The 27,645-nt window shown below is 34.2% G+C and overlaps 2 protein-coding genes across 3 annotated transcripts; both read right to left on the bottom strand.

Annotated features, from left to right (window-relative positions):
• Nucleotides 1–1,269: 1,269 nt before the first annotated feature.
• On the bottom strand, nt 1,270–26,192 carry LOC126892904 (zinc finger protein 699-like). 2 transcript variants are annotated; one of them, XM_050662755.1, is made up of 4 exons: nt 26,041–26,192; nt 25,075–25,410; nt 24,566–24,999; nt 1,270–4,292 (listed from the first exon to the last, which is right to left on the bottom strand). In XM_050662755.1, exons 3-4 carry the CDS (start codon nt 24,885–24,887, stop codon nt 2,113–2,115), a joined length of 2,502 nt encoding a protein of 833 aa, XP_050518712.1. In that variant the 5' UTR covers nt 24,888–24,999; nt 25,075–25,410; nt 26,041–26,192; the 3' UTR covers nt 1,270–2,112. The 2 variants fall into 2 exon arrangements, with proteins under 2 accessions (XP_050518712.1, XP_050518714.1); XM_050662757.1 differs by lacking the exons at nt 1,270–4,292; nt 26,041–26,192 and adding an exon at nt 15,810–19,929 and having other exon boundaries at nt 24,566–25,257.
• A 188-nt stretch (nt 26,193–26,380) lies between these two features.
• LOC126891603 (zinc finger protein 716-like) lies at nt 26,381–26,821 on the bottom strand. The gene has a single exon (XM_050660783.1). The coding sequence runs from the start codon at nt 26,819–26,821 to the stop codon at nt 26,381–26,383; it is 441 nt and encodes a 146-aa protein (XP_050516740.1).
• Between the last annotated feature and the right edge of the window lie 824 nt (nt 26,822–27,645).

Below are 27,645 nucleotides of genomic sequence, written 5' to 3'. Positions count from 1 at the left end.
AGCCATCTAATGGGACCCTTTATGAATAAAGGAAGTACTGTCATGATGCATAAAAAGTATTACGAAAGAAGGCTACCAGCAGTGTTGCAGCTGATAACAATAACCCGAGCAATAAAGGATATTTATCCGCCAATAAAAAAAAACGAAAAGATGGAATTATACAAATCAAAAATTTTCAAACACGAAGACTTGAGCTAACCATGGAAACCAGTTGTACCACAGAAAAATGATCAAAAATGTTCTAGATAAGTAGTACAAATCAGAGATACAACACCTGAATTAAATAATAAACGTAGGCAGTGGCAAACAGGGAACTGCAACAAAAAGAAAACATGTGAAATTTGGCATATACCTATGTAAAATTTTTGTGTGTATATCTTGTACAAGCAAAATTTTAAAAATTTGCTACTGCATAAATTGTGGTTAAATAATTTATTTAAATTAACTAAATGTCTTTTATTAGTAGGTATTAACACAATATAGGTTTTTTTCAAGTAAAAACGGATACAAAAACGACTGGCGATATAAAATTCTAATACCCGTCATCTTGACCGCTCTGGTGCTTCTAGGTATGCAAAAATGCTGGTGCTTCTAGTGATAAACAAATTCACATTTTTAATTTGTAACGTCTTTCCCCACTATGAGCAAGAGGTTCCGCAGCTACACAAAAACAATAAAGTACCTACTAGATCATTAGTCATACTTTGCATTGCAAAATAATGGTGAGCGAAATACTAATATAATATAGAGAATAGTTTATCTAAGTAGTTCCTATTTACTACTAGAATTATAAAAACTAATTATGTATTTCATTTCCGATACTTCGTGCTGTCATTGTATTGTAACAACCTACAATTAAAATGAAACGGGCGGTTCGTATTTATATACGACTTAAGTTAGTACAAGTTTACTTTCCATTACCGAATTCTATATATAACTGACTCAAATAATACCGCGCTTCGCTTAAATATGGAACAGGTTCCTTTCTAGAAATTTCTGCCCATCTCTAGCACAGCGCGGTCGACTCTCTGAAGTCACGCCTACCGTTCTCTAGTCGTGGGAACGGGTACTTTGCGTCTATTGGAAACCCTTTTGTTACAGTATTGTATCTTTATTATTAGATACAGGTGTATATGGTTTTTCTCATGAGCATTTTTCAGTGCGTCACAGTTTTTCGATTTCTTTCTAAGCGTTAAATTGTATATGACAGAAAAAAAAGGCACGTCGGTGATTACTTTGGTAATTATTCTAGTTCGGTGATTATTCTAGTTGTCGATAGATGGCGCTATAATAGAAAAAAATGTATTTACTAATTATATAATATATCTACGAATATAATCTGTAAAATTTATAAGACTATACAAATCAAAGAAAATACCATTTTATAAATGCAATAAAGACAATGGATTTGTTTTTATGCCTAATTGCAAAAAAAATTTGACAACTGTCAGATTTAATTAAAATGTCATGTTAGAATTAGGGCCGGTTGTTCGAACGCTAATCAACAATGATCACTATCAAATATTTAATTACTGTCACCAAAACTGTCAATGTCAACTTTTATTGGGTTGCTGAAAACATAATTGATTATAATTATGAGATTAGTTAATCAATTATGTTTTCAGCAACCCAAACAAAGTTGACATTGACAGTTGGTGAGAGTAATTAAATATTTGATAATGATCATTGTTGATTAGCGTTCGAACAACCGGCCCTAAATGTTATAAATGTATATTATCACGAACTTACCTTTTTTTCTATCATTTGTGACGCACTAAAAAATCCTCATGAAAAGAACCATACTAATAAAATACTAATTAATTATTTCTTTATTTTTATTTCTTATTACATAGAACTTTAATTTCAATAAAAAATACGACGAAGGAAATCATAACATCATCAATAATTTCAAAGTTGCATTCTCTTTCTGGCTTGCAAATTAAGTATTCTCTGTTTAAATCTTCACTAAATGTTACCTTTTTCATTCTTTATGTCTTAAACAGAATATGGCTGAGTAAATCGATGTTTTCCCCCTATTAGGGGCGGTTTTGGAGGGTCCCTCAGGGGTAGGAGTGGCAAACATTTTGCACCTTTTGACATCCTCAGCAAAATTCAGCTTGTTCGTATGATTTTTAAAAGTTCAGTGATAGTTTCGTCCCTGAAGATTGGAGTTTCCACTATTGGTGTTTCCTCAGAATGCAATCGCATAGTATGCCGATTTAAAAGCCACTTCTGAGAGAACGGTTTAGAACAAATCTTGCACATGAATGGTTTTTCTCCTGTATGCCTTCTCAAATGCGTTTTCAAATTATACGGTTTAGTAAACTGCTTAAAACAGGTTTCACATTTGTAAGGTCGTTCGCCTGTATGCGTTCTCATATGTGTAGTTAAATGACTTTTGTGAGAGAACGATTTAGAACAAATCGTGCAAGTGAAGGGTCTTTCTCCCGTGTGTATTCTCAAATGGATTTGCAGAATCTGTGCTGTAGTACATTCCTTTAAGCAAATGTCACACTTGTAAGTTTCTCCAGTATGCACTCTCAAATGCCCCTTCAAAGAACCTTCCTGAGAAAACTCCTTAAAACAAATTTCACACTTGTAAGGTTTTTCCCCAGTGTGCACTCTTAAATGTGTTTTCAAATTATATGCCCGACTAAATTCCTTAAAACAAATTTCACATTCGTAACGTCTTTCACCACTTTGCAATTGCATATGTGCATTTAAATGGCTATCTACTAGCATTTTTGTTTCTGACGACTGAACTGAAGGTGTTTCCTCAGAATGCGACTGCATATGTGCATTTAAATGGCTATAAACTGGCATTTTTGTCTCTGACAACTGAACTGAAGGTGTTTCCCCACTATGCAATTGCATATGTGTATTTAAATGGCTATTCACTGGCATTTTTGTCTCTGACAACTGAACTGAAGGTGTTTCCTGGGAATGCAATTGCATATGTGCATTTAAATGGCTATTCACTGGCATTTTTGTTTCTGACGACTGAACTGAAGGTGTTTCCTCAGAATGCGATTGCATATGTGCATTTAAATGGCTATAAATTGGCATTTTTGTCTCTGACAACTGAACTGAAGGTGTTTCCTCAGAATGCAATTGCATATGTGCATTTAAATGGCTATTCACTGGCATTTTTGTTTCTGACGACTGAACTGAAGGTGTTTCCTCAGAATGCAATTGCACATGTGCATTTAAATGGCTATTCACTGGCATTTTTGTTTCTGACGACTGAACTGAAAGTGTTTCCTCCCAATGCAATTGCATATGTGTATTTAAATGGCTATTCACTGCCATTTTTGTCTCTGACAACTGAACTGAAGGTGTTTCCTGAAAATGCAATTGCATATGTGCATTTAAATGGCTATCCACTGGCATATTTGTCTCCGACAACTGAACTGAAGGTGTTTCCTCAGAATGCAATTGCATATATATATTTAAATGGCTATTCACTGGCATGTTTGTCTCAGACGACTGAACTGAAGGTGTTTCCTCAGAATGCAATTGCATATGTGCATTTAGTTCACACTTACGAGAGAACGGTTTAGAACAAATCTGGCAGATGAACGGTTTTTCTCCCGTGTGCGTTCTCAGATGAATGTTCAAAACACTAGCATGGACAAATTGCTTTAGACATATGTCACATTTGTAAGGGCTTTCTTCAGTATGCAACAACATATGTCTCCCTAATTGACCCTCATCAATGAACGGCTCAGAACAAATCTTACATACGAAAGGTTTTTCTCCCGTGTGCATTCTCAAATGGCGTTTTAAACCTCGGTTTTGAGTAAATTGCTTAAAACAAATTTCACACTTGTAAGGTTTTTCACCTGTATGGGTTCTCAGATGTGTAGTTAAATAACCTTTGTGAGAGAACGGTTTAGAACAAACCCTGCAAACAAACGGTTTTTCCCCTGTGTGCGTCCTTAAGTGGAGCCTCAAAACACATGCTTGAGTAAATCGCTTAAAGCAAAATTCACATTCGTAATGTCGTTCCCCACTGTGCAATTGCATATGTGTATTTAAATGGTTATTCTGATTGAATGATTTAAAACAAATTTCACACTTGTAAGGCATCTCTCCTGTGTGTATTCTCAAGTGGACTTTCAAATTGTACGCTTTGGTAAAATTCTTTTGACAAATTTCACATTTATAAAGGTTTTCTCCAGTATGCAGTCGCATATGTATCTTCAAATTATCCTTTATAGCAAATGGTTTGGAACAAATTTCACAACTCAATGTTTTCAAAACCTTCATTTCATTCGTCTCCTGCGGGTAACCTAAAACAAACAAACCTATAAATAAAATAGAAATCAATCATGGCCATCTGAGATTTCGTAGGGGATAGTACGCACTGGGAATGGAGAAGCAGTATATTAGTACCTGTTTACAAAAACAAGGGAGACATACAACAATGTACACACTACAGGGCTATAAAACTATTTAGCCACACCATGAAAATATGGGAGAGTTATTGATAGACGGATACGTGAAGAAACCGAAATATCCGATAATCAATTTAGCTTTATGCAGGGCAGATCAACAACAGACGCAATTTTCATTATAAGGCAGTTGATGGAAAAATACAGGAGTAAAGAAACAAACGCTCATATGGTATTTATTGACCTTGAGAAAGCATATGATAGAGTTCCTCCAGAGATTCTGTGGCTGACATTCAATAAGAAAGAAGTCCCTGGTGAATATGTAAAGATTGTGAGAGATATGTATGAGGGAGTAACGACTAGTGTTAGGACAGGTGTAGGAGAGACTGATAAATTTCATGTGAAAGTAGAATTGCACGGTGCTTAGTCCTTATTTATTCTTTTTAGTTTTAGACCAGATAACAGCGAAACTACAGCGTAACATTCCATGGTGCTTAATGTATGCTGATGATGTAGTGTTAATAGGAAATAGTGAAGGAGACTTAGAACAAAAACTGGAACAGTGGAGACATGCTCTGGAAGAAAAAGTTTTAAAACTTAGTAGGACAAAAACAGGGTACTTGAAATGTTCATTTAAAGATGGAGTTACTACAAAATAAAATGATATCTTTGGATGGTGAAATGATTGTGAAAAGCAATAGTTTTAAGTACCTACATAGGATAGAATGGAGAAATAGACGGAGATGCATGCAGTAGAATTAGGCTGGATGGATGAAGTGGAAGGAAGCGAGTGGTGTGTTGTGACAGAAAAATTCCAATGAAGCTGAAAGAAAAATTCTATAAAACAGCCATAAGAGCGGCTATGATGTACGGAACTGAATGTTGGGCAGTGAAAAAGAAAGAGGAACAACGAATGCATGTGGCGGAAATGAGAATGCTTAGATGAATGAGTGGAGTGACAAAAAAGAATAAAATTAGAAATGAGGTGGAGATTAGAATTAGGGGAAGTCTAGGCGTGGCACCAGTTGATGCCAAAATGAGAGAGCATAAGTTAAGATGGTTTGTATTGTAAGATGATATGGTCATATTCAACATCGAGACGTTAACCACCCAATACGAAGAATAGCTGAAGTGCAGATTCCTGGAAGGAGTAGGAGAGGAAGACCAAAAAAGACCTGGGGAAGACGATAAGACAGGACATGTTGATAAAGAGGATTAACATTGATATGACCCAAGATAGAATTCTGTGGAGAAATGCAATTAGAGAAGCCGACCCCCCATAGGGATAAGGCAAAGAGAATGATGATGAGTACGCGCTGGGAACTGACTAGGGACTCTCCAATACTTCTTGCAGAAGGAAGAGTATTGGGGCAGTTTTCATTGCAGACAATGCATGCGTCGCATTGTATAATATCGTTTGGCATTTTTGCCGGAGAGACCCTTTCAGATTGTTTCTGCACCAATTACATATTTACTCCTGTTTGAAGTAACTAATGTCGATATATCACTAGCCCAGGGGGACCGACAGGTTAACGTACTCTCTGAGGCACGATGAATGGCTCGTATCATCTTTAGAAATGAAAATGGATTGCTGTTGCCGAGAATCAAATTCGTGAGCTCTGGCTTATGAAGCCAGTATCATGCCGCTGAGCTACGGCCGTACACGTGCACGCATTGTATAATAGTAATACAGTGTATCCTCGAAAATAGTATGTTCCTTTAAGACACGGATATAATACACAATTTACAACAAAAAAGTCCTATAACATTTTTTTCTAAAGTTAACTGTTTCCAAAAGAAAGTTACAATGTTTTCCAGATACCTACGTGAATTTTTATTTTCAGAACTCGTTTGTGACTTGTGTTTAACATAATCCAACCTATATACTTAATATTTATTTTATATTTCAAAGTTTTTGACAGGAAATGTACCTAATATGTACCTGCAAAATAATTATTTCTTGCTTTAGTAATGTGGCATTTGCTATTATTTGAATTAATTAAGATTTTGGATTACAGCTCGAAGTTTTAAATAAAATATTATTTTTTCTCAAGTAAGTACTATGGTTTAATTCCTAAAGAGTAATTAAAGAATTAAGAAGAATTATTTGTAACGTTTTTCTGAAATCTATTGAAATATGGCATATTAAATGCGTTGTTAAAATGTAAATGATTCATAATAAACACTTTTTAACACAAATCACCTTATAACTGAAATGGTATTGGTTATGTATTTGTTAAGACAACACTTAATAATTCTAATTGTTTTTACACTGTGCTCAGACTATCAGTAATTTGTTTAGTTGTGAAGTAAAGTTAAATTAGATACTTGTACTTACTTTTTTTTGTTTTTTTTTTGTAAGCATTTATTAACAATCAGAATTACATATTCTATAAGCTAATTTGATAACAAGTACAATAACATATATCAATGTATTATTGTACACTAAAATGGCGTTATGAGGTACATCACCCAGCGGTTTCACCTCAGTTTCAGCGAAGATCTATGGGCCATAATCTTCGCAATCTTCTGTTGTTTAGTGGCTGCAGTAATGGTAATATTAATTGGTTGGGGTGGTCTTCCAATTTCTCGTGATGTCTGTTGGCTCTTTCTTGAATTACTGTGCTGACTAACGGGATGTTTAGGTCTGTATGAAGGGTTTGGTTGGAAATGTACCACGGGGCATTTGCGATGGTGCGTAGAATTTTTGATTGAGTTCTTTGGATAATTTTTGTGTTTGATTTGCTGGCACAACTCCATAGTTCTATACCATACGTCCATATAGGTTTGATGACTGTTTTATAAATCAGCAGTTTGTTCTCAATTGAGAGTCGAGATTTTCTACCTATAAGCCAATTAATTTCTTTCACTCTCAACTCAATTTGTTTCTTCTTCTTTAAAATGTGTTGTTTCCAGTTTAATTTAGAATCAAGATGAAGCCCCAGGTATTTGACGATGTTCTGTTGTGGTATGTTGACTTGATTAAGGCTAATATTTGGGCATTGGTCTTTCCTTAGTGTGAAAGTTATATGTGTTGACTTAGTTTCGTTAGCTTTTATCTTCCATTTCTTTAACCACTGTCCAATTTGGTCTAGGTGTTCTTGAAGTTTTAATACTGCAGCTCTTGGATCCTCTTCAGTTGCAAATATTGCTGTGTCATCAGCGAAAGTTCCAATGGTGGTTTGTGGAGAGGTTGGTAAATCGGATGTGTACAGTACATAAAGAAGTGGACCCAATATACTACCTTGTGGGACTCCTGATTGAATTTTGTTACGGTTTGATAGTTCATCCTCCACTTTAGTTTCAAATTCTCTGTGATTTAGATATGATTTTAATAAGTCAAAGTATTTGTTGGGTAGAGATTTTTTGATTTTATAAAGTAATCCTGGGTGCCATACCTTATCAAATGCTTGGCTGATGTCCAGAAAGGCTGCTGTGCAATACTGTTTATTGTCCAAAGCTCTATTAATTACATTTGATATGCGATGGCATTGTTGCACTGTAGAATGACCTTGCCGGAATCCAAATTGGTGTTCTGGGATCCAGTTTTGGAATTCTAGGTCGCTCATAATTCTTTTAAGTAACAGCTTTTCAAGAAGTTTTGACATTATTGGCAGTAGACTTATTGGGCGGTATGATGAAACATCCGTTAAAGCTTTACCAGGTTTCGGTATCATAATTACTTGGGCAATTTTTAGTGATATAGGCCAATAATTAAGTCTTAAGATTGCATTTAATATGTACAATAACTTCATTGTACCTTTTTTAGGAAGTTGTTTTAGCATTGTTGCTGTTATGAGATCAGTGCCTGGTGCCTTCTTTTCATTCAAATGATTAATTTCATCTTTGATCTCCTTCGGTGTAATTAAAGTTAGTCGCTCTCGTTGATTAATTGGTAAGGCTAGTTCCTGCTCTACTTCTTGTACTTGGTCATTGTCGTGTGGCTTGAAGAGTTCAGTTAGATGTTCAGCAAATAAATCAGCTTTTTCTTTGTTGCTTTTTGCCCATGGTCCTGGTGGTAATGAGTTTTTCCGAATTGGAGGTGAAGTATTTATTGGTTTATTTTTGTTTTTGATTGGTTTCCAGATAGAGTTATCTTGACGCGAAAGGTTTGATACATAGTTTTCAAATGAGTTGTTTCTCATCTGTTCTAGAGCTGTTTTTAAGTTTCTTGTTTTGTTATTATAAATTGTCCTGTCGTCTGGTCTGTGAGTTCTTTGCCAAATTGATCTAGCTTTTCGTTTTTCTGCTACTAGTCTTTTTATTTCAAGAGGAATGTTGGTTGAAAATTTTTTTTGTCCAGGTTGAGGGGTAGACTGTTTGGCAGCATTTTGAAGTAAGTTGATTAGATTATTAGTTTCTGTTTCTATTTGTTCGGGAGTTTGCAATCTCACTAGTAGATTTACTTCCTGTTCTATGATTAGCCGGTATGTGTCCCAGTTTGTTTTGAAGTTATGCAGTTGAGGTGTTGGTTTTTTGATTATCACCGTTGTGCTAATTGTGGCAATTATGGGACTATGATCTGATGATAAATCAAAACTTGGTACTACATCTGTATATGATTGAGATATTCCGTTTGTAATAAAGAAATCCAATAGGTCTGGTGTTTTATTTGGATCGGTTGGCCAATATGTCGGTGATCCCGTCGATAGGAATGAGTAGCTTTTATCCTGGATAACTTTTGCTAGCTCTCTGCCTTTGGTGGTTGTTAGGCGTGAACCCCAGAGCGTATGTTTACAGTTGTAATCTCCACCTACTATAAATTTTGGCCCTAGAGTTTCGAAAAAGGGTAGAAGATCTTCTTTTGTAAGTCTATGCCTGGGCGGACAATAAATTGCTGTGACAGTTATATCATATGGAAGAGTTTGTATTTTTATCGATGTTGCTTGAATGTGATTTGTTTCGTATTTTAGCATTTCATAATGTTTTATAGTTTCTCTTATCAATATGGCTGAACCTCCGTGGGCTGTACTTACTTGACAATAATTATTATAATAAATGTTCAAAGTGACCTCCACTTGCGCGAACACATGCATTGATACGACGAATCCAATTGTTAGAAATGCCATAGTTAACTGAATTATGTCTAATAGTTTCTGTAGCATCAAAAATCCGTTCCCATAATTCAGCTTCTGTTTCGATTTCATCTCGGTTATCATAAACAAACGATTCCAGATGTCAAAAAAGTCCAGTACATTGCATTCGGGACTTTGTGCTGGCCACAGGATGGTTCCTTCCTACCAATCCAGCAAGTGGAATCAAGAAGATTTTTAACAGCTCTAGTAAAATGTGTTGGGGCTCCATCGTGTCGTGAATAAACCACACTTCACAGCATGTGTGCAAAGGCACATCTTCAAGAAGTAATGGTAAGACATTTTGCAAGAAATCATAGTTGGGGGCTCCCTTTGGTGTACTGAGTAATTCATATGGTCCTATCAAATGATTCCAACTCAAGTTTCTCAAGACTAAAAATAAAAGAATATATTGGATTTACTTCTTTTAAAGGTATCTTCTAAAGATGTTGACTACCATATTAAGTCATCTTATTCTATTCACAACAGCTAGAAATAGATCAGTTGACGTTAGATCAGTCTACTTTCTAAGACTGGCCAGCCAGGATAAATGTCTACGTCCATGACCTCTCTTGTCCTCAATCTTGCCTTGTAGAATAACTGTAGAAGTCGGTATTTACTATTACGCACAATGTGGCCGAAGTATGCCAATTTTCTGCTCCTTACTGTGTTTCTTTGTCTTTTCTTAGTCTCTGGAGAATAGTTATGTTAGTTGTGTGGTGTATGTATAAGACCCTTAACATATATCGGTAGCACCACATTTCAAATGCCTCTAATCGTTTTATGGCATCTTATGTAAGACTTTCTACTCCATAGTGGAGGACACTAAAGACATAACATCTAAGATTTCTTATGCATATATTGATATTTAAAGATACGTTGCAGAGAATCTTCCTAAGACTGTTAAAAGAGCTTCTGGCTTTTTCAATACACAAGTTTTTATTTCGTCGCTATGATCCCAAGTATCCTTAATATTACAGCCCAAATAGCATATTTTCTACACTATTTTGATGTATCATTTATTGTAATTGTGCGTTTATATTGGTGTTCTTACTTACTAATGATCACTATATTTTTGTCTTCTTACAATTTAGTTTTATGCCGTATTTGGTACATGTTTCTACATTATTATTCATCATCCTTTGGAGCCCCTGTGCAGTATCTGCCAGCAATACTGTATCGTCTGCATATCTAATATTGTTTATAAGTTGGTCATTTACTGTAAGACCATCTTCTGATTCGTCCAAGGTTTCTCTAAATATGTTTTCAGAGTATATGTTAAATAATGCTGGTGACAGTGTGCAACCCTGTCTAACTTCTTTTTTGACTGTGAAGATCTCGGACAATTTGTATTGCATATTCTGCAATGAATTTAATTTGGGTTTTAACACACGCAACTCAGAACCTCATTAATGACGAAGCCCATATGGCCGATTGTTTTTTTATAGTGTTGTAATATTTATTTTAGCTGGTGAGTACTAAACTAAGCTCAGATTTGTATATTTTCTCAAAGAACACAAGACCGCCTTAGGGGCGGTGAGGGCACAGGACAAGCTAATTGCTAATAGACCAGGAAGGATCTGTTTTTAGGTGGATGTGAGAGGTGGCATTCGGATTTTTGCGGATAAAGTTAGGTGATAACTTCGTTAATAATAATTGACTTATGCTCCTTCTCAAACATGCCCGGAACATTAATAAAAAATAAATAAAATATTTAAAAATTTCAAAAAATTTCGTTTTTTTTTTCTACTTTGCTTATAACTTTCAAACGATTCATTTTGGAACAAAGTCGTATTGGAATAAAACAAAGATAATTAAATTTTCTATCAGATACGATTGGTTAAAAATGTCTTAATTTAACACCCTTGCTGCAAAATAGCAATAAATAAAAAATAAGGGGGCAAAACAAGCCTGTCATTATTCAATGTTTTTCCATCACTTAGGTTACACTTGGAACCTTCCTAATTCGCTTAGAAAATTTTTGTAATATGCTAAAACCGTCCACCAAATTTCATTAAAATTGACTTACTAGATTTTGCATAATAATTTTGCAATCTAAACTTTTTTTAAAAAATTACAATTTTTTAAAATCTTGCACAACAAAAACTAGAACATACAAAGATTTGTCATTTTTTTACATATAAAGAAGCAGTCCACCTATCTAATAGAATTGAAATCGGATTATTTAAGCAACCTCAGCAATGTTTTAAAGTTATAAACAATTTTTTGGCTTATAAACAAATTAGTGCTGTGGCAAGGAGGGGGTGCTACGGGTTCCTTTATTTAGATGGACTTACCCAAGTTTTTTTTATGTATTTTGACCCGTAGAACACGAATTTTTGGGTAACAGTTGATCCGGATGTCGATAAGATTGTTATAAAGAAAGAACTTGAGGAATTACATAACATCGATTTTTTGCAAAATAAAACATTTTTTGTATTTCTTGGGTAATTCTAAGCAAAAAATGTTCTTACAAGTTTTTTCGTAGGATGCATAGTTTTCGAGATAAACGCGGTGGAACATTCAAAAAATCGAAAAATTGCAATTTTTGAACGAGAATAACTTTTGATTAAAAAATAAAATAGCAATTCTACTGACAGCATTTGAAAGTTTAAGTCAAATTATACCGGTTTTAATTATTTGCATTGCTAAAAATTAATTTTTTTATTACTAAACAAAGCTATTTGTTTATAAGCCAAAAAATTGTTTATAATTTTAAAACATTGCTGAGGCCCCTTAAATAATCCGATTTTAATTCTGTAAAGTGTATTAGATAGGTAGAGTACCTCTTTATATGTAAAAAAATTAGCCAACTTCTAAATGGTCTACTTTTTGTTCAGAAAGATTTTAAAAAATTTGAACTTTTTTAAAAACATTTACATTGCAAATTTATTATGCAAAATCTATTAGGTCGATTTTAATGAAATTTGGTAGACCATTTAAGTAAGTTATAAAAATTTTCTAAGCGAATTACTAAGTTTCTAAGTGCCACCAAAGTCGTTAAGAAACATTGAATAACAACAGGCGTATTTTGCCTCCTTATTTTGTATTTACTGCTATATTGCAGAAAAGGTAATACCTTAAGACATTTTTGACCAGTCGTATATCATACAAAATTCAATTATCTTTATTTTATTTCTCTACCGACTTTGTTCCAAAACGAACCGTTTTAAAGTTATAAGCAAAGAAAGCAGAAAAAAATCGATGTTTTTCGAAATTTTTAAATATTTTAATTTTTTTATTAATGTTACCGGCATATTTGAAAAGAAGCATAAGTCAATTATTATTTCTGAAGGTGTCACCTAACTTTATCTGCAAAAATCCGAATGCCACCTCTCACATCCAAAAATACACGTTTTTTTACAGATTAGTCCTGGTCTATAAAGGAGTCCCAGAGACCGCCCATGCAGCATTCAGTCAAAAAATGCACTAAGCAGTAAAATTAGCGCACCACCTTAAAAATGGGACATTTTTGATGTATCGAATTTCCTAAACCTCTTGTCCGATTTTTTTAATATGTTATAGCCTTATTCTTCAACAACATCCCTGTCATAGTATTGTTGATAGACAGGTAAGTTGTCATTATATACCGGGTGTACCAATCATACTGTGTTTTTTCTAAAAGTTAGGAACATCTTGTGGAATATTCTAGCATTTATAAAATGTTGAAATTAAAACTCAATTGTCTTTCTTAACATTTTGTTTTTTGATTCATTCGTTTATGTTCGATAATAAAAGAGATATATAAATACTTTTATAATACAAATGAGGTTTGCTATTTGGTCATGAACAATATCATTCCAAATCTCGAGAGTTACTGTTTCCACCTCTTGTGAGGTTCTAGGAGGTGGCAAACGCTGTCATATTCATCTGCCAATTATATCCCACAGAAATGTTCGATTGGGTTAAGATCTGGACTATGCGGTGGCCAATTCAAAAGTACGAAGATGTACCTGTTGTAAATTTTCGGTTGCAGTTCATGTGCATTATGGTGCATTAGCAAAAAAATGTTACCAATACAAGGAGCCGATAGCATGGTAGCTAAGCCCTTCGCTCTGTAAGGTCACTACTTGAATACACTCATCTCGAGTCAAATTCCTTGTAGCGCGTTCCATTTTCACCAAACAACAAAAACAATTATGGACTTAATTGAAACTTTAAATAATAAATCTACTAATTTTCACCAACAAATTAGAAACTAAAAACTATTCACAATTTGACATTTATCAAATTAATTGTTAATTTCTCATCGCCTACTGTAGGCTTGGTTATTAAATTAAGAAGAAAATGAGGATTTATCGACGAAAAACATGACTAGTTGTTAAAATACCTAACTTTTTTATTTTCCAATATAAACGAATGAATCAAAATGTTAAGAAAGCCTAAGGCTTGAGTTTTAGTTCCAACATTTTATAAATGCTAGATATTCCACAGGGTGTTCCGAACTTTTAGAAAAAAACACAGTATGATTGGTACACCCGGTATACAATGACAACTTACCTGTCTAGCAACAACATTATTACAGGGATATTGTTAGAGAATAAGGCTATAACATATTAAACAAATCACTCAAATCAGACAAGAGGTTTAGGAAATTCGAGACATCAAAAATGTACCCTTTTTTAGATGGTGCGTTAATTTTGCTGCTTAGTGTATATTAGACCAGTAAGGATCTGTTTTTAGGTGGATGTGAGAGGTGGCATTCAGATTTTTACGGATAAAGTTAGGTGATAACTTCGTTAATAATAATTTATTTATGCTCCTCAAATATGCCCAGAACATTAATAAAAAAAAATAAAATATTTAAAAATTTCAAAAAATTTCGTTTTTTTTTCTACTTTTTTTGCTTATAACACAAAAACTATTCACTTTAGAACAAAGTCGTATAGGAATAAAACAAAGATAATTAAATTTTCTATCAGATGCGATTGGTTACAAATGTCTTAATTTATCACCCTTGCTTCAAAATAGCAATCAATATAAAATAAGGGGGCAAAACAAGCTTGTCCTTATTCAATGATTTTCCATCACTTAGGTTACACTTGAAACCTTCATAGTTCGCTTAGAAAATTTTTGTAATGTGCTAAAACCGTACACCAAATTTCATTCAAATTGTCTAACTAGATTTTGCATAATAATTTTGCAATTTAAATTGTTTTTAAAAAATTAAAATTTTTTAAAATCTTGCACAACAAAAACTAGAACATACAAAGATTTGTCAATTTTTTTACATATAAAGAAGTACTCCACCTATCTAATGCACTTTACAGAATTGAAATCTGATTATTTAAGCAGCCCCAGCAATGTTTTAAAGTTATAAACAATTTTTTGGCTTATAAACAAATTAGTGCTGTGGTCAGGAGGGGGTGCTACGGGCTCCTTTATTTAGATGGACTTACCCAAGTTTTTTTATGTATTTTGACCCGTAGAACACGAATTCTTTGGGTAACAGTTGATCCGGATGTCGATAAGATTGTTATAAACAAAGAACTTGAGGAATTACATAACATCGATTTTCCGCAAAATAAAACATTTTTTTTTGTATTTCTTGGGTAATTCCAAAAAAATTTTCTTGGGTAAGCAAAAAAGTTTTTTCGTAGGATGCGTAGTTTTCGAGATAAACGCGGTGGAACTTTCAAAAAATCGAGAAATTGCAATTTTTGAACGCGAATAACGTTTGATAAAAAAATAAAATAGCAATTCTGCTGAAAGCATTTGAAAGTTTAAGTCAAATTATACCGGTTTTAAAGCTAACTTCTAAATGGTCTACGATTTTAAAAATTTGAACTTTTTTAAAAACATTTAGATTTCAAATGTATTATGCAAAATTTATTAGGTCGATTTTAATGAAATTTGGTACACGATTTAAGTATGTTACAAAGAATTTCCTAAGCGAATTACTAAGGTTCTAAGTGCCACCAAAGTGGTTAAAAAATATTGAATAACAACAGACTTATTTTGCCCCCTTATTTTGTATTTATTGCTATATTGCAGAAAAGGTAATACTTTAAGACATTTTTTACCAGTCGTATATCATACAAAATTCAATTATCTTTATTTTATTTCTGTACGACTTTGATCCAAAACGAATAGTTTTAAAGTTATAAGCAAAGAAAGCAGAAAAAAAATCGATGTTTTTCGAAATTTTTAAATATTTTAATTTTTTTATTAATGTTCCGGGCATATTTGAGAAGGAGCATAAGTCAATTATTATAACTGAAGGTGTCACCTAACTTTATCTGCAAAAATCCGAATGCCACCTCTCACATCCAAAAATAGACGTTTTTGTAGTAGATCCTTACTGGTCTATATGGTTTTTATTTAAAAATTCAAACAAATAATCTTAACAAAAATTATTTTATTAGGGCATTCAAAATTTACCATAAAACATATAAAAAGAGCACTAAATTAAAACATAAAAAATATATCTTAACATAAATTTACAAAAGAAACTAAAACTAAAGAAAATTAACCAAAACTATATTTTAGAATGGAATTCACGAAAACATGAAGATAAACACAGTCCAGGTTGGTTAGGACATAATGGATAGGAATAAATTGAGCCGACTCTTATTTTTCTTTCTTGCCAACAAACCTGACACCATCTCCTTTTAACTCTTTTATTTTCTCCTTTACTTTTGGGACAAAATTCAGGAAGATGTGTTATCTTAATTTCTTCTAATGGCGAGGCAACAAAGCATTAAACCTAGGAATTTTGTGCAGTAAGATGAATCGCCATGCAACTTTTTGCATTCGATTCGAGAGAGTCTCAGGCAATTTTGTGAACTAAATTGATCTCCGACAAAAATGTTTGTGCATAAAAAAATGATGGCGATGGTCTCCGAGGTACCTGGTGCCCAGGGTGGAACTCGTCGTATGGAGTTTTATGTTATATAGTCATTCAAAATCAGGCAATAAACATTACTCGGGGCGTTTTGGGGGTCGCTGAAAAACTGAAAAGTGTGTTCAATATTTTTCAAAAATCTATCATACGACACTAATCACGACCCCCCTCATCTCCACCCCCCGGAGTGGGGGTAGGGGTAACTTTAAAATCTTAAATGGACCTCCATTTGGGGGTCCATTCCAAAAACCAAAAAATATGTGTTTAGTATTTTTCAAGAACCTATCGAATAACATCAAACACGACCCTCCACTCCACCCCTTCGAGGTGGGGTAACTTTAAAATACTAAATAGGAGCCCCCATTTTTTAGTGCAGATTTGAATTCCTTTAATAAAAATAAGTAACTTTTATTCGAGAGATTTATCGAATTGTGGATAGATGGCGCAGTAATCGGAAAAACACTATTTATTACCGCCATCTATCAATAATTCTAAAAAATATTTCGAATAAATGTTACTTATTTTTTCATGAGAAATCCAAATCTGCAATAAAACATGGGAATTCCTATTTGATTTTAAAGTTACCCGTCACCCCAGCTCCAGATAGTAGAGTGAAGGGTCGTGTTTGATGTTATTTGATAGGTTCTTGAGAGGTAAAATATTAAAAACGTATTTTTTGGTTTTTTATTTGGAAGTGTATTTCTCGAGATATTAGAATGTTTCTATAATTTACCTATGGTATCACCATAAATCGTTTTTTTTTCGATTATAGCGCCATAAAACGTCCTCGAATAAAAGCTGCTTACGTATACGTAAGCAATCCAAATCTGCAATAACAAATGATTTTAGAAATGATTTTTACATTTAAGATTTTAAGGTTACTCCCACCCCACCTCCAGAAGAGAGGGGTCGGTGGAGTGAGGGATCGTGTTTAGTGTCATTCGATAGATTTTTGAAAAATATTGAACACATATTTTTCAGTTTTTCGATCCAATGTTCATTTCGTGAATTATTCGATCGGCCCGCTACTTTTGGGACACCCTGTATACATGTTACGGACAATAACGTAAATCCAGTCAATAACGCTATTAACCGGTCAATATCGACAATGGCCCAATTTAATGTAATGTTTATTGACTAATTTTGAACGATTATAACAATAAACTCCAGGCGACGAGTTCCACCCTGGGCACCAGGTACCTCGGGGTCCACCATCGTCATGAAATTCGTATACAGCGACCTCCAAAACGCCCCGAGATATGCTTATGGAGTGATTTTGAATTACGATAACATAAAACTCTAGCCGACGAATTCCACCCTGGGCACCAGGTACCTCGGAGACCATCACTGTCATCAAAATTCGTGTACAGCGACCCCCAAAACGCCCCGAGCAATGTTTATGGACTGATTTTGAATGACTATAACATAAAACTCTAGGCGATGAGTTCCACCCTGGGCACCAGGTATGGTACGTTTAGCAGTAAATGGTTGACTTCAATGGTCAATACTTGTACTGGTACTTCAATGGTATTGAGGCCCGCTTTCAGGTAAAATTTAAATATGTTTGAATGTTTGTTTTTCTATAATCTTAGCAATTAAAATAGATTTAATTTATTTTAAAACTCATTTGAAAACATTAATTTCGGGTATAGGTATAAGGCAAAGCGAAATATTTTACATCCGTTTTTTTGTTTTTGTAGTCATAATTATTGTAAATTTTGTGGATTCTTTGGTTTATTATAGGAGTACCGTCTAGTCAGTGTTAATTGTCAAAAGACCAACTCTGTCTACCTAGGTTGCTTATCGCTCCAGGTGGGTCTCAACAATGGGCCAGGTCAGATAAATTTAGTAATATTTACGACCGCACTAATTGAAGTCAACCATTTACTGCTAAACAAACCATAAGCCCCAAATATAAAAATTGAACTAATTTCCATCAATATTTCCCGAGTTCTAAATTTTCAATCTCTTCGAAATGAACTTTCTTATGCACAAAAATGTTTGCCTCAGATCAATTTAGTTCACAAAATTGCCTGACACTCTCTAGAATCGAATGCAAAAAGTATCATGACGATTCATCTTACGGCACAAAATTCCTAGGTTTTGGGCTTTTTAGTGTTTCGTTGCTTCGACTATAATGGTTCTGGTGGTGTAAGCCCAATTAATTTCTTAATAATATGTAATCGGTAATCATAAAAGATCATTTTACTGTTAGGATTCCCTTTCTTGTAAAGATAATATGATGTCAGCATCATTATCTGAAATATATGGATAGCCACCTTTTTATACCAAACGACCAGATCGTTCTCACAGGGATAATACGACATCACCTGGTCGCAATAGTCAACTCCTGCCGTAAACTCATCATGTTTATCTAACATTACTGGCGTTTTTTTTTCTCGACCACGCTTACTCACCACAGTATTCATACTTGCATTAAATTCACTTGATATAGCCGTTACTTGACCAAAATCCCTCCATTTAATTATGCAGATTCCTTGTGAATTGTATTGAACAACCAACCCACCTTTTTTTAGTTTTGTCTTTACAACTGCTTCAGGTTTTCCTTTCCTGGTTTTGCAACGTAAGATTCCTGTCACATAAGTTTTTCTCAGTAACAACTCCTCAGCAAGCTTAAGACTACTGTACAAATTATCTATAAACACAGAATGGCCATTGTCCAATTGCTCTTCCAAAAGATTTAGAACAACTTGTTCTGCATGTTTTTCGTCGGATAATGAAGGATCTTCACAGCGAGCATCAACCAATAATAATTTGAGGACGGTACCACTCGCTTCACATAAAATATAAAGTTTAAGGCCAAATTGGAGCCTCTTTTTAATATAATATGGAAATTTTACACGGCCTTTCCACAAAGACATCGATTCGTTGATACAGAGTTCCCTGTTGGGATAGTATATTTGCATCATTCTATTATTATAATAATTTATCAATGGCATAATTTTTCCAAAGTCACGTAATTCTAGTCCAGTGTCCTCAAACTGTAAGCTTCTGAAAATCAATAAGAACCGATTGCAGCTCATAAAAGATGGAAACCAGCTGATAAAAGATGGAAACCACACTAGGTTATTTATTTCCCAATAGTCATTCATTCTGTCCATTCTTATACTCCCCATATGAAAAAGCAAACCTAGAAATATTTTCATTTCCGTTACGTTGACATCATACCATGACGTTATTCTTGATTTACTTCCTGAGTCCTGGGCAATTACATCGATGGGATATTTGTTAGCCTTCTCACACAACATGTTAAAAAAATCATCTGTCGCTAGAAGTTGGAAGTAATCAAAAGGTTCTGCAGAATTTACATCAACCAAAAAACCTGCTGTCTTAGTAAACGGCAAACTTTGATTTGGAATTTCAGTAAAACTCCAATCATTTGGTGCAATATTCCCCATGTCTGAGGAAACTGTAGAGTCTTCTTCAGACTCAATATCGCTATCACTATCATAAAGAGGATCGCTGGGATCATAAAAGGGGTCTATCTCCTCGTCCGATTCATCCAAGGCAGCTAATAATTCAGCTTCTGTTAGTTTATGGTGTTTTTCTGAATCACATTTTACCTTTTTTGGAGGTCCTGGTTCATTTTCCATAATTTCTGTAAGAAAAAAAATGTTACTTGCACTCTGTGTGCTGATCAACACGGGCGGTCAACGTCATTTTTTCTATTTGTTTTGTACAATATGAAATCATTGTTGTTAATAATATCATATATCTTTTATTTATACATATATACGTGTATAGTCGATTCGCTAATCTGAGACAGAACTTTCTACACTACAATCACAATAAAGATGCATTAGAAATAAACAAGCACGAGGACCACTCCCAAATCGTGATTTCAACATTCAACTTGTCTTAGTTTGTTTATTTCTATTTAGTGCATTTTTATTGTGATTGTAGTGTAGAAAGTTGTGTCTCAGATGTGCGAATTCACTACAATATATCAAATAATTACTATAATATCCTAAATACGGCTCCAATCACTGACGTCAGAACACAGGGATCTTATCACTTTCTACAACATCCTACATGGAAAAACTGGAACTGTAGAGCTTCTTTAAATAATTAATATTTATGTCCCACTAAGAACAACTAGGGCTACAGTAGGTTTACATTACCCATCCACCATACTAACTATAGTAACAACTTCCTCACTAGAATTGCCAGGCTAGCAAACCAGAACCTTAACATTGACCTTTTTCAATCTTATAGCAAAATCCTGAGTCAGGTTTTAGTAAACATTAATTAAGTATAGTCCGTTTCAAAATATTTTAAAAAATTGTATCGTAATCCTTTTACCAAGTTATTTGTATTTGTACAATAGATTAAAATTTATTAATTTCTACCTGGGCTGAAAAGCTAACCACGCCATTCAAATACAAATGACTGTAATAAGCTTAAGATTAAGGTTTTATAAAATATTTTGTTACATACTATAAGACTTATTATTAATTATTACCCATGTTCGGTGAACGTTATCACTAACTGATTCAAACTAGCCACACAAATTATACTGAATTCGCTCAGCCGAGATTTATTTTGGCAAATTCAGAGTAGGGAACATACAACACAAAAATTCGTACCTCACACTATTAACTGCTCAAATCAACTTAATCTTTCATTAAAAAAAAAAAGAATTATTAGAAACAGTGCGAGTGTATACTAAACTCATAAAATTTTGTGGAATTAGTTTCTTCAAAATATTTTTATTTTGTACAATAAATAATTTTCTCATTTGTTATCAATACATTCATCATCATTATCTTTGCCTTATCCCTACGCGGGGTCGGCTTCCCTAATTGCATTTCTCCACACAACTCTATCTTGGGTCATAGCAATGTTAATCCCCTTTACCAACATGTCCTGCCTTATCGTCTCCTCCCAGGTCTTCCTCTCCTACTCCTTCCAGGAATCTGCACTTCAGCTATTCTTCGTATTGGGTGATTAACGTCTCGACATTGAACATGACCAAACCATCTTAACCTATGCTCTCTCATTTTGGCATCAATTGGTGCCACACCTAGACTTCCCCTAATATATCATTTCTAATTTTATCCTTCTTTGTCACTCCACTCATCCATCTAAGCATTCTCATTTCCACCACATGAATTCGTTGTTCCTCTTTCTTTTTCACTGCCCAACATTCAGTTCCGTGCATCATAGCCGGTATTATGGCTGTTTTATAGAATTTTCCCTTCAGCTTCATTGGAATTTTTCTGTCACACAACACACCACTCATTTCTATCCACTTCATCCATCCAGTCCTAATTCTACTGCATGCATCTCCATCTATTTCTCCATTACTCTGTAATACCGATCCTAGGTACTTAAAACTATTGCTTTTCACAATCATTTCACCATCCAAAGATACCATTTTATTTGTAGTAACTCCATCTTTAAATGAACATTCCAAATACTCTGTTTTTGTCCTACTATGTTTTAAACCTTTTTCCTCCAGAGCTTGTCTCCACTGTTCCAGTTTTTGTTCTAAGTCTCTTTCACTATTTCCTATTAACAATACATCTTCAGCATACATTAGGCACCATGGAATACTACCCTGTAGTTTCGCAGTTATCTGGTCCAAAACTAATGAGAATAAATAAGGACTAAGCACTGAGCCTTGATGCAATCCTACTTTCACCTGAAATTTATCAGTCTCTCCCACACTTGTCCTAACACCAGTTGTTACTCCCTTATGCATATCTCTCACAATCTTTACATATTCGCCAGGGACTCCTTTCTTATTGAGTTCCCACCACAGAATCTCTCGAGGAACTCTATTATATGCTTTCTCAAGATCAATGAATACCACATGAGCGTTGGTCTCTTTATTCCAACCAAAGTTACCTCTTTATTCCAACCAAAGTTATTATTTAGTTACTAAGCAGCTTACTTGTGAATTCGGTACTGGTGAATGAACAACACGGTTTTGTACAGGATAAATCTACAGTAACTAATTTACTTCTTTATCAGAATGAAATTGTTATTGCTTTGGAAAACAAGTTACAAGTAGATTCCATCTATACTGACTTTTCTAAAGCATTTGATAAGGTCAATCATATCTTACTTGCGAAACTTACAGCATATGGTATTTCTGGAAGTCTCTTTGATTGGATGCAAAGTTACCTGACTAATTGAAGTTTAAGTGTAAAAATAGGATGTTTTCTTTCTGATGCTTTTACAGCTACATCTGGAGTACCGCAAGGTTCCCACTGTGGCCCCCTTCTATTTAATTTGTTCTTCAATGATGTTCACTCTATTTTTAAGGAAGTTAACTTTTTAATGTTTGCTGATGATGTTAAAATATATAAGACTGTCAATAATGAGGATAACATTTTTCAGCTTCAGTCACAAGTAAATGATTTTTATGAGTGGTGTAGTAGAAATGATATGGAACTTAATATTAATAAATGCTTTTTAATAACTTTTGCTAGATCCCATTCGCCTATTCACCATCAGTATTTTAGTAATAATACTCCTGTCACACGTGTGAACAAAATTCGTGATTTAGGTATAATATCTGATTGTAAATTAACATTTTACTCTCACATTGACCATACTGTTTCAAAGGCATTTAAGATGTTGGGTTTTGTATTACTTTCATCAAAAGATTTGTCAATTCACACAATAAAAATCTTATATTGCAGTATCGTGAGATCAATTATTGAATATAGTTCTATTGTCTGGTCACCTAGTTATGCATATCAAATCCTAAATATTGACAAGGTTCAAAACAAATTTTTACGTTTTGCAGCTTTTAAGATGGGTTTAACACTTGGACTTATGACAATATATTAATGAGATTAAATTTACAAACTCTTGAACGCAGAAGAGTCATATTGGATATTTGTTATCTTTGCAAAATTATCTCTGGTGTTATTAACTCCGAAGAATTGTTAAGTCTTGTATACTTTAATTTACCTGCTAGATTGACACGAAATCCACAAATATTCAAGGAACAACGGCATGCTACAAATTATGGTCAATATGCACCAATTAGTAGATTGACCCTGTATGGAAACAAGTTTAGTCATCTAATAGATCTGTTTGGTTCTTCAGTTTCCTCTATTAAACAAGAACTCGGGCGTCTTGAATTTTGAATTTAAAAAAATTAAATAGATTTAACTATTATAATTGATTAAGTTGTTTTCATCATTTAAAAATATTTTATATTCTTTTTATTTTTTATGTTTGTGTTATATACTTAGTTGTAGTTTTTACGTGTATCTAAATTTTATATTTTCATTATTACGACATATTTTGTATGTATTGGGTTTATCCCATTAATAAATAAATAAATAAGTGAAGTATTACCCCACACCCTCCTGCATTTTTCTGTATAGGCCAGGATCCCTACTGTAAGGACTGCCCTATAAGCCAATGTATTGTTGCCCGTATCCTGCCACTAGGAGGCACGTACTTTATTCGGGATACGTTATCAATACATTATAATGGTGTAAATAAATATTTATGGATTGGCGTAAGGTTTAGGTTATTTATGTCTGTTTACTATTACTATTAATATTGGCTAGGAATATGTTCAGGTATGTTTGGTTGTGTAGTAATTTCCAGTCACATCTAGCAAGCTAACTTTTCAAAAAATAAATTACTAATATCACTAGACAGTTGTGTCTCAGATTAGCGAATCGACTTTAACAGACCATTATATTAGGTGCATGCACAAACGCCTCACTGGCAGTTCTGGCATTTTTACGGTAGAAGGTCAACACCAGAGAGGTGGTGGCAGACTTGAATGTGTTAAACTACTGGATACATTGTGTGATAAAATTACCTATAGTTAACAAAACGAAAATGATGAGAATCTATTTTTTAAAGAGTGTAGATAAACAGAGGGCTAAGAAGGAACTCTCAAACTAACGCATTGGAATGATTGATTTACAAAAATGCCTCAGACACAATTATTTCTTTTTATGCAAAATCATTTTACCTTTAACAGCTAAAGATGTTTACTATTATACATAACAAACACTCCTATTTCAGAATTATAAAAGTCATATTCTTTTATCACACTGGTACCAAATGAATTATAACTAAAAAGTAAAAACATGAACAAAACATCCTAGAAAAAAATAAGAGTTATGAAGAACTGGAGATTTAGGTAGATTTTGGCTCAATCGAATTTGCAAAACATAATGTTTAAGAATTTAACTAAAAAAATAGTCTCACAAACCTAATAACTAAATAAAAAATCTGTGTATAATATAACTTACTTTTTTCATCATTATGGTCTATTGGTACATCAAGTTCCTCTGTTTCTTCCTTTATTTCAACTTTAATATCTTGCATAGTACTACTAAGATAGACTGGATCAATAGTTTCATGTTTTAATATCTGGCTTTCTAATTTAATGTCCTCCACCAAAGACTGGTTTAATATAGGCACTTCCATATTATTGCTTTCAAATTTACATTCCTCTAGTTCTGGTTTAACCTTCATTTTAACACATTCATTTAAATAATCTTCTTCAGTCCTGCTAGCTGGTAATAGTTGATTTATAGTATCAGCATCTTTTAAATTTCCACTGCACTCCATTTTGAACTCAAGTGTTTATATCTTCTTAAGTAAAAGAATGATGATGGTCTGTACTGTAAATGAAACTACAGAAGTACTAACAAAAAATATAGACGTCCATTCGTCAATATACCTAAAATTATTTTAAGCATTAACATGAAATACAGTAACAGTGTGATAATAATCAATTTTCTGTATTTACGGTTACCGTTTGATGTTGATGTTTGATTTGAACTTTGACTTTGACATCTGGGTTGGTTCAGTTGGTTGGTATGACTGGTGTCTAGAGTTTAAGTATATACAGTGTTGCACGATTTTCAATAAATGATTTTAATTACAGGATATCATTCTGGTCCAAAGTCCAGTTTTGTCAATACATACTTTACTATTTTATTAAAAAAAAAAAACATACCTACATTTTAAAATTAATATTTTTTGCTGGTTACTTATTTCTTAGTTGACCAAATAGCCTTAGACCAATAACCATATACAATGAGCATTATACAATTGAGGGTATTTTTCTACTTCCCCATCGAATACACACCTAGAAACAGAAGTTCAATGTTTTCAGAATTTTGTATTACAAACAAGATATTTCCACAAAGCTACTAGTACTACAACCAACGAACATAATATTCACCGATCTTAAAAAAAACTAAAATTTAATTTAGCGCTAAAATCAACAAAAAACGAAGGAAACAAATAAAATAAACTTCCATGACTGGAAACGTGCGTCTCACTCGAACTTTCTCGTGCGCTATCGATCGCAAGGGACAAGAGTCGTACAAGACGAGGAAATTTACAATCCTAAACGCCCCGTCTACGGAGCTCAATGCCACGAGGGAACTTATTGAGTGACGGGGAGAGATCTACGCGACTGGAATCGAGTCGACTACTTCGAGCGTCGACCTATGTGCGGACGGCCAAGTCACCTTCGGAGAATCGCTCAACTTCTGCGTGAAATCGTCTTATGAAATCGATTTATGTACAAAAACTAGCGTAGCTTGAGTTTGACAATACATTTGTTGGGACAGCTCGAGTTTTGTTTGGTTCCATATTGTAAGGAAGTAGGATAGGTGGCTATAGGAGTTATCGTTCAGGACAAACTGCCTTTCAGCTTAACATGTCGTCCTAGTCTTTTATTACATTAGATAGAAGAAACCTATATACTTACATGAAACGGTGCCTGTCGTCAATTTTACGAATAACGGAAATTTTGTAGATATCAAACACCTGTGCATACACACTAAACCTCACAAACCTAGAAGTTGGATGCGCTTGACTGTGTGGAAGAAAGTGAGGTACCATCATCTGCTTTGTGGTCAAATTTAGGACAGCAAGCTCGCTGGAAGGTTAAAAGAGAGCCATTTCTATCTACGTAATTGTATTTAATTGGTCTATATAGTGATTTTCTATATGGATTTTCAAGTCAACAGCTTTAATAAATTGCTCAAAAAAAAGTTCACACCTATAATGGTATTTCCCAGTATGCAGTCGTATAATGTTTATTCAAGTTAAAGGGCGAACGATTTAGAACAGATCTTACATAAGAAAGGTTTTTCTCCCGTGTGCATTCTCAAATGTCCATTCAAAACACTCTCATCGGTAAATGCTTTAAAGCAAACTTCGCATTTGTAAAGGTTTTCACCAGTATGTAGTCGCATATGCTTGTTTAAATTAGACTTAAGAGAGAACGGCTTAGAACAGATCTCACATACAAAGGGCTTTTCTTTCGTGTACGTTCTCAAATTTATTTTTTTATATTTGTACGACCTTTCCCCATGCAGTTGCATAGGCGTATTCAAGTTATGCTTGAAAGAGAACGCTTTAGGGCAAATCGTACAAGGGAAAGGTTTTTCTCCTGTGTGGGATCTCAGACGGTTCTTCAAAATACTCTCGTGTGTAAACTGCTTACAACACTCTTCACATTTACAAGCCTTTTCTTCTTCGTGCATCGTGCAGTAGCGTATGCTTGTTTAAATTAAACTTGAAAGAGAACGGTTTGGCACAAATCTTACAAGAGAAAGGTTTTTCTCCACTGTGCGTTCTCGCATGGATCTTTAAAACGCTTTCATGGGTAAATTGTTTGAAACAAGTTTCACACGTGTCTTTATTTAAACTACCCTCGATAGTAAACGCTTTAGAACAAATCTTACAAACGAATGGTTTTTCTCCCAGGTGTTCTCTCAATTGGGCCTTCAAAATACTTCGATAAGGAAATTCTTTAAAACAATATTCACTGTTGAGAGCGAAAGCTTTAGAACAAATCTTACAGACGAAAGGATTTTCTCTGTATGCGTTCTATTGATGTAAGAAAACTTCTGGGAATTTGGCGACAAAATTAATTATTGATGTAGTAGTCTAACTAGGGAATGCAATCCCGATTTCGCGGGATCCCGATCTCGCGAGATCCCGTGTAATTTTTCGTGATCAATCCCGAAGCATAATATGACGAGATCCCGTTCGAGATTGACGGGATTGGGCGGCAATGGTCAGCGATGCTACACACATCTGCTCGGGACGCGAGCGGTGCGCCGACTGAACTGACTGACGGCCGGGCGGGAGTGCAGTGCCGAATAGCACTGCAGAGGGAGGGAGAAAGAGGTGCATCATGCATGCGTGCGGGCAGGCAGAGGCAGCCATTTGTTTGTTTACTTACCTAATTGTTTAAGTTATGCTCGTGCAGTTTTAGTAATTGTTTTTCCTTAAATTACGCATTTTTATGTTGTTTATGTGAGTTAAATACATAATAATATAACTTTTGGTTTCCTATAAGTAA

The sequence above is a fragment of the Diabrotica virgifera genome, chromosome 9 (genome assembly GCF_917563875.1).
Source record: "Diabrotica virgifera virgifera chromosome 9, PGI_DIABVI_V3a".
NCBI classification, from domain to species: Eukaryota; Metazoa; Arthropoda; class Insecta; order Coleoptera; family Chrysomelidae; genus Diabrotica; species Diabrotica virgifera.
The sequence above is the reverse complement of the archived record's forward strand: the minus strand, read 5'-3'. Positions and strand labels throughout refer to the sequence as shown.